We start from the raw sequence: 16,261 nt of genomic DNA on the forward strand, positions 1-16,261 counted from the left end.
TGGCATAGTTCTACCTTTCGATTACGTAGATAATATTATTAATATCATATACTCTTTCTTCCAAACAAATTTTAAAAGGGATTATAAACTTTGGTTCTTTGGCCATTTTTCATTTATTGAGAATATTTAAAAATAATTTATTATGTAGTAGCTTGAAAGTAAAATGAAATAATAAATAACTTAAATAAGCTACTTTACTAATATTTTTTTTTATGTAGTGAGCTGGTTATTCGCAATTATTGTTGGCGTACTTAATTACATATATTAACCTCTTTTTTGTACATTTCACTGTCACAGGAAAATAGTATGTATAATCTTATTATTAATAATTTAATAATCTGTGTCAGAACTGAAAACCTTCTTGGTGAAAATTTTTATTTTGAAAGTAGCGACATCTATTCAAATATCGTCTCCAATACTACGTATTCCTTTCTTATTCAGACTACAAGATCCGTCGCTAGATGGCTCGAAACTTGAAAACTCGAGAGATCTTGAGAGTCTAACAAGCGAGTCGTGGCCTCTGGCGGCAAATTTAAAAATCTTTCAGCTGGTAACCCTGCATATAGTCTGAAAAATCAATCTTGATACTTGCGCTAAACTTGATTACTGGTTTAATAAATAATGTTTAATAATAAGCAAAACGGAAACATTACATCAAAATGAACACCAACATTTCCCCTCCATGAAAAGCAGGAATTATAAAGATGCACAACTTAAACTTTAAAATATTTATTCATTCGGAACCATCATCAAATCGGATTCAAGAAATCGATGGCTTCAAATGAAGGAGCTGGTACTGGGGAGCTGCCGCCCAGAGGTGAAAACTGTACTCCATGTGGGTCGAATTTGCGCTTGCTTTAGTTGCAAACCTCTCCTACCAAATGACCGCGAAACTGGACATCATTCGAGTGTTTTTTTCTCGGAAACTTGTGTCTTCTTGAGATTAAATTGGGCTAGATTTAGTCTACCCCAGTCCGAAACTCCAAAACTACATACATCTCAAATGTGTGTATTTCGACAGCTCATAGATACGTTTTGTGTATGTGTCATCTTCAGTCGGTAAATAAATGATGCTATTTTAAATTAAATACGATAAGTTACACTAACTATATTTATTGTGCTAGTTCTCCTGCTGCTAATATAAAGAGTTGAAAAATGTGAAAGGAGGAAGGTTAGGAATGATAAAGTCATGATAGGTATAAAATAATATGCTTACACTGCTAATGTTGTTCTGTGAGTTTTGTGATTAAATGCCAATATTTAAATATTATTAATTACAAATTACTAATACATTTATAGTGCTGATTCAGGCAACTAATTCTTGTTTCTCACTACAAAAACTCATTTTTAAAAGTCTTACTACGTCTAGTCTATCTACTACTACTTATAGATATATGCTATATTAACATTCACTGTTTTGAACTAAACACAGTTATAGTCAATTAATAAGTCTATTCTATTTTTTATGTTCTTGGGCTTCAAGAAAAGAGTGTACCAATTCTTAAAGGGAAGCAATGCACTCCCGAACCTTTTGGCAATCTGAGTGTCCCGTCCCGATGAGCCTTGTGCTCGCAAACTTTTATTATTGAATATTAATTATATTTTCATTTTGGATATTATTCACGACGTTGAGGCTGTTCACCCCAATATTTCCAAGAAAAATCTTTTGAGAATACAAATATCATATTCCAATACGCGACTCCTTTTTCCTTTCCAAGTCATTGGACGACAATTATATCTCTTATAGACTTGATATACAAGAAACATACCATATCATGTAATTCATTTCATATTATTTTAGTCAACTAGTTAACATCAAGTCGTAAATGCATTAACATAGAATGGCTGTTTCATCTGTAGTATGCAAATTATTTGGCAGTGAGGGACGAAACCGCAACCTTCTGGGGGATTGCGGACACCTAATCGTAGGCACTTGTATAACTAATTATCACATACGAATGGTATCTATTCCGTGTTCTATACTCTTATGTGTATATATGTCGTCTATTTCTAGTCTAGTTTTACATGTTTAATCATATGCACAATATTTTAATTAATTAAACGTTATTGCAAGTGTGTGTCGCTCTGCTTTTTATTGATTCACAGAATATATGTATACCATTAAATTTAATTTGCGGGTGAGTAACCGCTGTGGTTCGATTATTTCTTACAGACCACCAGGTTGATCCCGGGTAATCAAAAAATCTGTTTGCTAGTCTTCATACTACTGATCAGGCCCAATAATATACCCGGATATTGTATTAAATTGTGATATATTATACACGAAATGTGGTCAGAAACTATCAAAACTGAACACGAATATCCGTATATCCCGATTGTAATTAAAATGCCAATCAAATCGAAAATACAATTCGAAATATTGATTTCTCATTCTTTAAGCTGTTAACGTGATTTTGCTGTTGTTCTAGGAACTAATAACGTAGTAGACAAAATTAAAAAAAAAATATTACGCGTTAATGGATGGCTTAGTAAATTATTCAGTGTAACCGAAACTTCCCTAGGCAAGTACCTACACGATTGATGGCTTAGGTACTTGTCTAAAAAGGAAAATTATTAATAAACAGAGACATTAATCTAAGGCCCATACGGGTTGTAATTTATGATCTGGCATCAAATAACAGATTTATCTCAGATTCGTTTTACTACAAGTTTTATTATAAGTAGACAGGAATTTCACAATTCGACGACTAATCACCTATTTGTTGTAATAAATCAGAGGGCTTAGTCAAGATGCCTTAAGTGTAGAAAGTTGAAAACTAAATTTGTATGAAAACGACAGTTCGTGTCAACAAATTATCATACGGTGTACACTACTTGACTTACTTCCTTCAGCACTGGGAGCGATTTTTCTTTATGAAGTGTTGCGATAACATTCTATAGTATAAAAAAATAGAACCTGATAACCTTTGAAGAAGACACTATAAAAGGAAACAATATCATATTACATGAAAGTTGACCGCGTAACTCGGGAAGTTTTACGATCGAAAAAGTTAGAATCGCCATCCATCTCCAGCTGGTACGGTAAAGATTATTAAATTTTACTAACATAATTCAGGGAGTGCCAGATGTGGTCTTTGTGCCATTGGAAATTCTAACACTGGGGAATGTAGAATTTTGTACCGAAACAGCTTGACATGAAACCTCTTTTGTCTTAAAAAATTGTCTATGAACATTCAACACAATGCAATGGCGCCAAACGAAAATGTTTCGCGGCAGATTGTGTCGTTAGTTATTTTGGTTTTTACGTCCGTCGAGATTTTTGAGTTTCCTTAAAGGAGAAAAAAGAACAAGACGGTCTGATTCTGGGCATAACAATAAGAATTATTGTAATAATTATTAAAACAATAAACTCGTTAAGATGTCCGACTCGTTCTTAGGTTTTTACCTTTGTAAATTTATTTAATTAAAAAAAGTAAAAATATCTTCTTGTATTTACTGTCGGCCACTTCTTGTTTGACCGTGTACAACGGTTTTAAATAATTCATCAAAAATATATATTTTAAAAAATCCAGAATTTACTTCACGCTTATTAATTTACACGATTATAATTATACAGAGTATGTCAGACAATTTAATTTAATTAACTGAAGTAGACCTTAGAACGTAAATTTTCTTAGATGCCCGTTTTTTTTCAAAAGAGTTTCGTTGTAAAGTAACATTAACCAAGAAACGGGTTATCATTATTTAGATTTAATAGATTCTATAAGAATCTAGAATCTAGATGACTATAAGCTTCTCAACATCGGTATTAATAAATCTATAAATATCCTTCTCAAATCTTATAATACAAACAAATATGAAATAAATTTAAAAATAAGTGTAAACTCCATATAACGATCATGTAATGACAAATCCTCTAAAGCGTCGAACAAACAAAAACAAAAAAAACATAATTACTGGTGCAGAAAAAGACATTACACGAAAATAACAGACTTTATGCATTAGCGTACAAATAAGAATTGTTTTTATGTAATTACCAACATTAGTATAAATAAACTTTTTCTAATACATATTTATCTTCTTTCCATTTAACGACATCTCTTTGTAACGTCAAACTACACAGTCCCTTAAGTGTCGTTATATATAGTTTACACTGTATAGGATAAAAAGCCTTTTAACGGCAGCCGCCGTTATCGCGAATTACTAAAATAACCTGATAGAAATAACTTTAGATAACTTAAATCAGAATAACACAAAACCGAGATAAAATTAAATTAATGAAGACAGGATGTAAGTGGGCGGTAACTTCTAAAATCAGTTTCTAAATTAATAATTAAAATATATATATAATTTTCAAGGTTTAGTAAAGTGAGTTTAATTAATTAGCCCGGTATATGTGAATTTGATTCGTAAAAAACACTTTTCGATTTTTGATGCACGGTATTGGCGTTGTTTGCTATTGTAAATATCACATCCATCTATTTAATAAAAAGAAATTATAAACTGAAAACTGGAGCGATAGAGTCCAATTAAAATTTATTAAGCTATACTAGTGAATAGCCAAGATATAATTGAAAGCTGTTATTTCATCTCGTTGAATAATAGAGCTGTATAATTATCAATGTAACGATGAAAAGGAGTTTCAAAGATAAGTCAAAAAAACAGCACGTACCGGGAACAGCATGTTGTAGTTTAATATTAGAGGTAATAATTTTATAATTGTCTGAAAAAATAATTAATCCTTTATTTGCCTTGAAAGTAGTACATATTATGATGGATGAAAAAAAAACCGCACAACATGCAAATGTCAAATCTTAACATAAAGTCAGGTTTGTTCGAACACTTATAACTCGAGAACGGCAGGAACAATTTTCATGGATTTTGATTTGTCTCCGTTCCGAATAGCAGAATAACTATTGGAAATTTACGAAAAAAAATCTAGTAGGTACAACATGTTCTCATGGGTTTCGTAACTGTCAAAGATTTATTTCATTCCGTCCATACTGTAAACTCTCCCATCAAATTAAAGAATGTATTTAATGAAGGTTTCGAATCGACAAGATATATCCACAATATTCGTATTTCAGATTAGAGTATTTTAGATTTATGTCAGTAGATAATGATAAAGTATTGACATGAGTTTTTTCTTAATAAAGTTTACTACTTTATTAATATTAGTTTGTATTCATTGTATTACTTTCATAAAATCATACATTAAGTTCAGCTAATCTGTAACACGACGTTCAACCACTCTTCTCCCGGGTATCGTGTTACGTGACAAGCCCATTGCCAGTTTAGTCTCAAAGCTTATGATGTGTTTATATATTCTACATCACAAGCCATAGCATACAAAAAGAACGACAATCTATTTAAACTGTCATTTAATATTTTCAACACACAATAGAATAATAATTATTATCAACCCGTTGAAAGATAAGATCGGAAATCCGCAACAGATTATAAGCCCTTTTATCGCATTATTATTTCAAAACAGCCCCGTTTTCCAACGTCGTCTGAAATGGAGGTGTGTTTATACAACCTGGATAAGCCTCGTGACAAATATGACGGGAAAAATTCGGTTAAATTCGAACAGGATTTGCGAAGCTCTGCACCAAAGTTTGTGTTTTTAAAGTGTATTTTATCGAACATATAAAAGAGTTTTTGATGAATTTGTGAATAAATACATCAGTTGTTATTTTAATCGATGGTTGGGATTATTATAATCAAAAATGTATAATGTTACATTTTCTGCCCGCCAATGTTTGCGTTCAATAATGGTTTCTTTACAAGGTTTATCGTATCGAGATAGAAATATGAAACTGTAAATAAAACTCCATATTTCGTAAAATCACGAGCAGATTTTCTGTTTATCTTGAAACGAAAATAAGAATATTCATTCTATTATAAAACCGATACGTTAAGCTTACCTCAATGTCACCTTAATCTAAAAATAAAATTCATATTTTTAATTAAAATTTTATTTTAGTTCTACAGCACGTCGGGTGTTAAGGCGTCTAAAGCAATCTTAATTATATTCTTATCGAAAGACTAGTTTTAATAAAAAAATCGATTTTACTTAAGTAGTCAGGCACCTGTATTTTTGTCGGGTAAGTAAATTTAATATAACAAATGAAATATGCAAGATATTGTCCTCTACGGTTCTCCACGGCGTCTTTCTAACGATCTGTATTTCGGGATATTCCAAGATACTCATAAATAGGTCGCGTTCTCTAGTTCGGGGACCAAGGCTCGCTTAGTGGTGTCAGCGTAGTAAGTAAATAATTATACATATTAATTAAATAAACACAGAGATAAATAACGTATAATATCTTTTTATTTAAAACTAGACCACTTTCACTTCATGTCAATTCGGTCTTAGATAAATTGTACTCCGTTCCTAACATCATTCATGAAATGGTTAGTTATCCTTCAAGTGTAGGTACACGTATTATATTAGAGTAATATTTCATAAAACACGATATTATCAATCTTGCTCCTCGATATATTGAAATATTTTTTGTTATTTGGAGCAGACAAGATTGAGAAACAAACGATAATTGTGTGTAATATCTGACTTTTGCCATCAGTTTTTCCTCGTTTTGCTCATTTGCTATGATAGATAGTGGCAACATTCATAATTACTGAACTCACCTAGAATTTCGAAATTTTCACATAGAATTGTTACAGTAGGTAATATTATAGCCATTCTTTTTCAATTTAGAACTGATCAGCCAATTAAGATAAAAAAACGTTCTTATATTCACTACCTAGGTTTTTCTTCTATAACTACGAGCGTATATAAAGTACTTGGAGTAAATAGGATACTTTAAGAAACAGCCAAGAGCTTTCAGAAAACATCATGACAGAGCATGAATAGACGCGACAGTTCAAGAGGTGTATAAAAAAGCTAAGAAAACCCTTCAAAAACAAGTCTGTCGTCTATGCTTGACTTATTTAAAATTACGTATATGTATAAAATGTTTCTCATTTCGAAATATATAATACCTATTTCGTCATCATATAATATTCAAAGTGTCTTTATTAAAATATTACCTGTATGGCTTAAATGCAGTATCAGTTCTGTATTTAATCTATTTTACTATGAATTAGAGAATAAGGATATAAAGACAAAAGAAAGTACATTTTATGACTTTAATAAAACTATTTACAATAGACTTATCTACAAAACTAGTATACAAATATTAAAACATTATTGTTAAGTAATTAATTTATGTACAGTTATTAAAATAAATTAAAAACTACGGTATTAAATATATTAGGTTTTCGATTAAGATTAATAATATCCGTAATTCAGTGTCGTCAGCGTTTTTCCTAGTTTAACTCTCCCAAACATTAAATTCAGTTAACATCAGTAGCGTAACTATACCATCTGGGGCCCGTGGCAAATACTTTTGATGGGATCCTATCAGTAAAAATCGTCACGTTGTACTCAGTTCAATTTTAATAAACTTCGTACTCAATTATACGTAGTATATGTCCCACTAATGGCCATAAGCCTCCTCTCTTAGGCGAGAGGGAATGATCTGTAGTCACCACGCTATCCCAATGCTTATTGGAGACTTCACATTCTTCCATAGAACATAATATCTCTTGGGCCCTTTTGGGTCGGGGGCCCGTGGCATTTTGCCAGCCTATTGTTACGCCACTGGTAAACATTATCAGTGAAACGGACACAGACAAGTATCTACCCCATATCGTATTAATATTAAATACACTTATACAATTGCTGTGTATAGATATTAAAAGTAGCGAATGGCAAGCTAAACCTTTGCTGAAATCACAATGCGACTATCAAAAATTTCGTTTTGTTTTTGTACTTTTGTTCGTAATACTTAAATTTTAACGTGTCTTGTATGTGGCTCATAATATTACTACTATTTGAACATATACCCACATCGTCGCCCACACTAACTGAAAGTCGATTCTTGCGCCTGAAAGATAAAAATAAAATACTTTAATCAATATTTGTTACTTTCCATGACAATTTGCAAGAAATGCTGTAACGGGGGAGGGATGCCGAGACATAACTATGATGGGTGGCTCTAGTATATGCGCGATGTTCGTATTAGTAATTAATTAAAAAAACGGCGTGAAAAATGCTTTGTAATAAATAGTAAATTTTCGTAATACTTTGTGTCATGTTACATAGGTTTGTTGTACATTGTTACTTAAATAATGAACCGTAAAACATCTAATTTATATTAAAATGTACTATAATGTTTTAAGTACAGAATACAATTAAAAATATAATATAAAATAACTAACTAACTAAACACTAAACACTTTTCCATTATTTATGGAATTTGTGGCAAGTATATTTTCTCATTTTGACATTTAATAAAGCCTCCTACAAAATGATATACAAAATTTATAAAGTAAATAGTCACACATAACCTTACACAAACACGCACACACACACACAGTACACACTGTATAATGATTTTTTCTCAATTTGACACTTTTAATGAAACAAAGGCCTCTTACAATAATGTATTAAGTAAATAGTCACACATATCATACACAAATACGCCCACACACATAAACACAAATGTACGCGCAGACACACCAATACACATAAGTATTATATTTCACTAGGGTAGGCCGTTCATGGTAATTCGTTTTAAACATTTGGTTTTGTCATTTGTATTGGTCTAAGATCCCGCTATACAACGACCTTCACCGAGATGCTTATTTAATGAAACTTATTTTATATATAATTTAATATGTCAATAAATATAATCCATATGGGTTGCCTAGCAAATTTCAGTCCAGAATATTTTTAATTAATTAAAAAAAAAAATATTTTTTTAAACATTTCACCGGTATGATTATTAGATAAATTCTATACCAATCGAAAGTATGAAGCCCATAGAATATGCAAAAGTTAGGTTGTTTTTAATCAATTAATTATTTATGTGTATATTTATTATGTGACACTAAAGTATATATACATCTTTAGTATAAAAGAAGGTTTTAGTGATACATATATAATACTACCCTGATTAAAAATATTGATTGAAAAACGTTCAAAAAATTTACTACATGCAAATTATAAAAAAAAAATTTTTTTTTTAATATTAATTAAACATACTCTGGACTGAAATTTGCTAGGCAACCCATACGGATTATATTTATTGACATATTAAATTAAATATAAAATAAGTGTCATTAAATAAGCATCTCGGTGAAGGTCGTTGTATAGCGGGATCTTATACTATATAAACTGGCTAACTAAATAAATAAAATATTTGTTAATTTAACAATTCTTTTCATACAAAAAACCAATTTGACTGATGTAGTATTAAAACTTTCGTATTAATCTTTATCCACTTGCAGGTCGTAGTATTCTTAATAGTATTAAAATGGCTAAAGCATTATTGCAATGTGTATTTAATTTCCTACAAAATTCTTGGCTTTGTTTCAACTGTAATGCATGAAACGAAAAAGAAATTAGATTTAAGGTCGAATTCGGGATTTAACTTCCTATCTTAAAAACTCGTTCGGTGAAGCGCACCAGCTTAAAACATCTCTTACATATTATACCATGTAGTGTGCTAAAATTTATTGTGTGTGTGTACGAGAAAAGCGTAAACTTCCTAACGTGACAATAAGTGTCAGAACAGAAGTAAGTCATACATGCTAAAGATCTGCCCTGCAATTCTGTAACTAACTTTTCGAACTCACACAGCGGTTTTCGCATCGGCGGTCGCTATCAAATCAGTCGTGAAGCAGTCATTTTATGATTTGGCATTCTGATAAACAATCAAATACAAGCTCCCACCTTTTCAGAATGCGTAAAGTGAGTTACAGAATCGCAGGGCTGCTTCAATAGTTTGTATTATTATTATTGGCAACACCCAATAGCGTTTGCTATCTGGGGGCCTACCATGAGCTCTTATTGCGAGCCTATTCACAACCTATAACTGAGATACATCGCTTATTCAATATTCATATCAAGACGTGGAATAAAACAGGCAGTTTTTCTTTCCACCTCGGCAGTAGGTAATCAGATTTCGTTCATTCAATTTGTACGAAATTTTTGCCGCGCACCAGCACTATGTGGATCCAGCTGCCCACTGAAGTATTTCCGAACGAATATATCAATTCTTAAAAGGCCGGCGACGCACTTGCGAGCCTTCTGGCAATGTAAGTGTCCATGGGCGGCGGTTAACATCAGGTGAGCCTCCTGTCCATTTGCATTAAAAACAATCGTAACATGACTTGGATTGAACCAAAATTTGACCGTTTCATCTTTGACTTTAATGTTTAGGTTAGAATTACAACCTTATATTGAAAGAACCACGTCAAACATTCAGACAAAGTTGTCAGAATCGCTTCTAAAATGGGTCAGTAACTATTAAATATAATCTGCTCTAGCAAGTACGACAGTCGAAAATGTTTGATGTGTCATTAATTCCGAAGGAAATTTACTAAACTTACCCGTGTTGGCAACGTATTTGGAGAAGAGTTGCGTACGCGAGTCTAGTGTAAGGACAATGCTAGTATCACGTAGGACTGGTGGCTCCACTGGCAGTTCAGCCTCGCAGCGCACGCGCAATGCGCCGCTCTCTACTGACGGGACTGCAAGGTGAAGAACGCGCCAGGAGCTACGTAAACCTCCCGCTTGGGGTAAACTTAGCTCCGTACGCTGCCACAGCTCTTGCTAAGAATTTAAAAAGATTAAGTAACACTTGATAATGAATTTAAAAGCATTATTTGTCGTAAAAAGTCCTCCACTGCGTCTTTCTGTTCGCGATAAACTCAAAATTCGCTTGTATATGCAGCTTTGGTTTAGGTATATTAGAACAGGATATCAATTTAATTAAGGACAGTACAGATGTCATGAATGAATCCAAATATTCTAATTCCATTTGAGATTGAAAGCAATGTTAGTTAGGGCTAAGTCTTTAATTTAATTGAAGTACCTGTGTTAGGATAAGCAGTATTTGGTAACATTGCAATGTAGCCCCTTGTGTCTATTGCTATTTGCTGATGCTAAATGTTGGTTCGGCTTACGTCTTGTCTTACAAAGACGTGTTAGTTTAATTATTATTGAAATGCAAAGGTCTTTACGGTTAAGTTATAAACGAAATATTGGTGGTGACTAGTCGTAGAATATTCAATGAAATTATTTCAAATGATAGTAATCCGCTTATGGATGGCGTGTAATGGTTAGGAGAAAGATGAAAAGATTTAATTGTTTAATGTAAAAATTTTATCTATTACTTTTATATTACCTCAATTTGAAAGACACATTACCAGATAAAAATCCACATGCTTCACACTAATTTAAGTTAAAGTTAATGTTTTTGAAGTTATAATTCTTTTGGCGCATTAGGGAGAAATTATGACAGTAAATTTTACGATGTGCGCACACACCATCACAAAAAATCGACACCCTGAATATCTGTTCAAACGTCGGTAAAACAGTCTGGGCCGCTAGTTGGCGCTTGCTCTGTTTTATCGATAATTGTCTGTCATGGCGTAGTGTTTTTCAAAGTCGTGTTTATTAAACAAACATAATGATTTCTATACGCGAAAACCCGTTCCAATATAATTAAAACATAGTATAGATCTATTAGTGTCTATCGTAAAATATCATGATTAGTACATATTATATCGTTTCAGTTGGAAGTGTCCATTGGACAAGAAAAATGCAATTCGAAGAGGGAAACGTCCCTCTAAAGTGCTCGAAGAAAATTATTACGCCAAAGAAGTATAACTTCTAACGCATGTACATAAGTACACGTATTTTTACACTGTACAATTGTCAGAATTATTCGTGTTTTAATCCGATATCCTATAATAGATAAGTATAAATAATTGATAAATATAGAACTTACCTTTTGAACCTCGTTACCAATATACCAATTGATATCTGCAGGTGGCAGCGAGAAGTCCGAGCTACAATTAAGCAATACATGCTCTCCGGGTCTCACTAATTTGGGAGCTCCAATTATGACAGGATCCCTCTCTGGCATCGCTAGGAAGTATCATATTATGCATACAAATAATAATCAACACAAGGTTTTTATTTATAAAAGCTTAGGCACAGTGATACAAGAAAACTAAAATACAATATTTTATGTGACAAGCACTTATAGGCAAGAAACTCAACACATCTGAACATTTCTGCTTCAATATATTGTGAACGATTTTACGCCTAAGACTCATTAAATATTAAAATTGCATGGTTAAATTAAACAAAGTATGAGAAATTTTAATTTTGTTTTCTCTTTAGAAAACCTGGCAGGAGATGTTTATCAAAATCATTAAATGATCAAAAACGTCATGGATTACGACATACGGAGTCATACTTTGAATCTGAATCTTGTCACAACCGCCTACACCTAAAATCCCTTTGAAGGTAAATTATTAAAACGTTAGCTGATACAATTAACATTTGTGCTTTAAAATATGTATATAAAATATTATGATATGGGATGATATGGTGTGGTAGTATGGTCGTAAATATTAGAAAACTAACCAACAACAGTCATGTGCTTGGTCTGTCTCGCTATCTGGAATCTTGGTCCTTCGGTGGATATCTCGCAAGTAAAGGCCGCTCGGACGGCGAACGGTAGAGGCATCACTCGCACCATACACCATTCCGCCTGGCACTCACCGCCTTGCACAATTATTCCCGTAACGTTAAATAGTCTTATCGAAGGCTGTTAAAGAATAAAAACAGTTTTAGCTATATAGAATAGTTACTATAAAATAAGTCGTAGAAGTTGAATTACTGGTGACGGGAGCTAAGCTGACACTTTGCCAGAGTTAAACGCACAACATAACTTTTGAATTTTGGCTTTATGATAAAAAGTCACACGGACATAATTTTAGGCAAAGCGATTTGCTACAAAATATGTCTTCACAAATTTTTTGTACGATGGAAAGTTTAGTAGATATCGCCAAAAACGTGTTTTCACCCCTTCTTCCAAGATGGCGGCCGGGGTCAAGGGCGCCAACCCCACAAACTTGGGTTTAAGCTTGTATTGACACCCCCTTACATATTCCATACAATACAATTATGTCCTCTAACAAATGTTCAGTTTGGCCCTCTAATTGTAACATTTCAATGGACTACGAGACTTGTCAGCGATTGGAATTGAACCACTTACATAGACGTAAGAGAGCAGACTTAATGCTTCTACGTGGTTTACGCAATAAGCCTATTTTATTTTATTCATGTTTGTCATGTTAGGACTAGAAAATTAGGACAATCAAATCGTTGTGAATGATTCAATGTTGATATGTGTCTCGAAAAACTATTAACTAATATAACTAATCTCGTAATAATAACTAGTATGTATAGTAGGTATACAGTATTAAGCAACTTTAAAACATTTTTAGTTTTTTTTATAAAAGCGTTGACCGCGCTGCAGCAGTATAACATTGTGGGGCACTTCCGTAGATAATGATGTAGATTATTCTAGAGTGACCTATTATGTCTAACCAATTCCGATGCAGTTCTTTCAGTATTGGCTCGTGTGGTACAGAATCATTGCCCCCTTTATAAAATCAGAAAACAGACAACTAAGAAACAACTTGCCTTTTGAGAGGGGTTATATCGAAGGATCTCATGCATATCTCTATACCACTTGACAGAGTGTAGAGTCTCGTCATTCATCTGAAAATCACAGATGAGTTCTGCTGCACGCCGCGGGTCTGCATACAGCGGCACCTTTAGTTGCGTGATCTTGTATGCTGAGGTTAATGCTGGAAAAATCATGCGCTAATATATATGTCACCGTAAAATTGTAAACACCGTTAGATTGTAATCTATCTCGCGAGATTGTGAACTGTCGAAAGATTGTGAACCTCAACACACTGCTTACAATTTAACGTATTATTAATCGGTAGATTATAATCTATCGAAGTGAAACCGCGAAACTTCACAATGAATTAACAAACATATATGGTGGCGCGTGGCATATTCCGTTCAACCAATCAGCGCGCGAGGTGCTATCCGTTTCACAATTTGATGGTTTCACTTCGATAGATTACAATCTACCGAATAATAATACGTTAAATTGTAAGCAGTGCGTTGAGGTTCACAATCTCGCGAGATAGATTACAAATTACAATCCAACGGTGTTTACAATTTTACGGTGACATATACATTTGACGAACTCTACTGCTGCTCGTTTAATTCCTTGGGTTTTTATGAAGACGGTTTCACTTCATGACTGAATTATATATGCATCTTCAACAACGGGTAATATTATTATGTAAACATACAAAACCCTGAATGTTTTTGCACATGAGATGGATACATTTAGTTGTACACAGGCTGAATTCACAAGTATTGCATTCTTTATAATTAGTTATAAATAGGTTTAGGTTTTTTATTTTGTTTATATTATGTTTTTAGTTTAATTTTTATATTAATTAGTTTTCTATTGTATTATTATTAAGTTACTGTAAAAATAGGAAATAAATAAAATAAATCGATCGCATTGTTTGTTTTGTTCTACTATATAACATTACAATCTATATATATAAAAGAAAGTCGTGTTTGTTACAACACTTATAACTCGAGAACGGTTGGACCGATTGCCATGGTTTTTGATTTGTTGGATTTGTTTCCGTCCCGAATAGCAGAATAAGCAATAAAATATCGGATAAGTTATCGAATAACAATAAACAAATTAATTAATTTTACGAATGCAAAAACCATATGGTGCCATCTGTTGACAAAACTACGCATCATTTTACGTCGAATTCGTGTCAGTTCAAGAAATTCCGATCTTGAGGTGAATGAGGAGATGCATAACCATGCTTTGATCCTGAACAAAAGATGTTGGATATCAGAAAGTGCTTAACATGCAGTATCGCCATATTGACGCTAGAGAGAAGATGCCTAATGTGTAAAACTGCCATTCTTCTTTCGCAATGGCTAGCAATAAAACATTTCTGTATTTGCAAAAAAGTTGTATTAATGTAATACTTAACATTAATGAAATCCTAAAATAAGTTAAATTAAAGTAACAACGATATTATAAGGTTGTAGGGCGGAACGAAGTTAGCCAGGTCAGCTAGTATATGATAAAAGTTAGGTGAAGACAGATAATATATGGTAATATTATTTTTATATATAAATTATGAAATAGAAAATTAAAACAAATTTAAAAAGTTTGGTCCCTGTAGCAGTGTACCTTTAAAGCTGGCAGAATTTCCTCGCTGTATTGCGATACTTATTCGCTGAGCGAGGAAAGCACCAGCTCTGGGATCTGGGTACTATCTACCAGGCGCCAACTTAAATCTTTAATTAGTGCCCCTAGCCCTAACCCTAGTTCAAGTGCACAGGCGCGGTTTTGGAGTAGGCTCCAAACTCCAAAGGGAACAAAATCGAAGTTGGAGGAAAGACTTTCTTCTTCTTATATTTGAGCCGTTTATTATTTCCCCCCTGCTCTGCGGCCGCCCCAGATTTTATCCGAGGGACGTGTGAGGGAGCTAACGTGTCCACACAAGTAGCATCCCTTACCAAAGCCCGTGCCACCCTCTAAGGCATCAATGAGGCATCCGCATGTTGGCTCCAAAATGGCTGGAACATTGACGTAGGCAAGAGAACGGCATACGATGTCGTTGAGCGCGGCGTGGCGAGAAAAACAACGCACTCTTTTGCCAATGGATGCTAGGGTTTTAAGTTAAGTTGTTTAATAAAAATTATTTCTTTAATTAAGTATATAACAACAAAAAAGCGCATGACTTAAAGTTATAATCATATCTACAGATGCCTTGTTTTAAAAGCTTTTTACGAAGCATTTTTGTTATTACTATTGAGTGGGTTCTACAGAAAAGAAGAAAGTGGTAATGAAATGGACACATTGAGTGATTTATTAGCCCATTTCGTTCACGTGAACGCTGGTCAATTCAAGGCGATATTGCCTATCATAAAAATGGACGGAAATTACTCACAATTACGGATATAAAATTTATATGCAACTTAAATATTACTTATCTACCTATTCTGTACATTATTTATATCTCTCATAGAGAGAGATAGCAAGAGATAATAATGATATATATTCGAGTTTATATCTTGTTAAAGAAGTGTTTTTCAAATTTGTAGCACTCGCAAAAACCATAGCCAATATAATCAAATGTATTTTTATCAGAACGCGATGTTATAAATAGCTAAAAATAACTTACCAAGTATTGTTAATATTGTAAAAATCTTCATGCTTATCACTAACACATTATTTCACGCGCAATCCTTGCTACAATAAAAATGTAATTAAATTAGTACCGTACTCAAATTAAGCAACACAAAAAC

General features: G+C 33.1%; 1 protein-coding gene across 2 annotated transcripts in view; it reads right to left on the reverse strand.

Annotated features, from left to right (window-relative positions):
- Positions 1–6,346: 6,346 nt before the first annotated feature.
- LOC125050921 overlaps positions 6,347–16,261 on the reverse strand; it is a 49,177-nt gene continuing 39,262 nt past the window's right edge. Inside the window, exons 2-7 of one of the 2 annotated variants that reach the window (XM_047651007.1) lie at positions 16,138–16,205; positions 13,535–13,701; positions 12,470–12,653; positions 11,826–11,965; positions 10,423–10,645; positions 6,347–7,913 (exon numbers count right to left, since the gene is read on the reverse strand). In XM_047651007.1, coding sequence (XP_047506963.1) covers positions 7,843–7,913; positions 10,423–10,645; positions 11,826–11,965; positions 12,470–12,653; positions 13,535–13,701; positions 16,138–16,168 — 816 coding nt within the window. In that variant the 5' untranslated portion in view covers positions 16,169–16,205 and the 3' untranslated portion in view covers positions 6,347–7,842. The remainder of the gene's footprint in view (positions 7,914–10,422; positions 10,646–11,825; positions 11,966–12,469; positions 12,654–13,534; positions 13,702–16,137; positions 16,206–16,261) is intronic. The other variant, XM_047651008.1, reaches the window with a different exon arrangement.

The sequence above is a fragment of the Pieris napi genome, chromosome 7 (genome assembly GCF_905475465.1).
Source record: "Pieris napi chromosome 7, ilPieNapi1.2, whole genome shotgun sequence".
Classification (NCBI taxonomy): Eukaryota; Metazoa; Arthropoda; class Insecta; order Lepidoptera; family Pieridae; genus Pieris; species Pieris napi.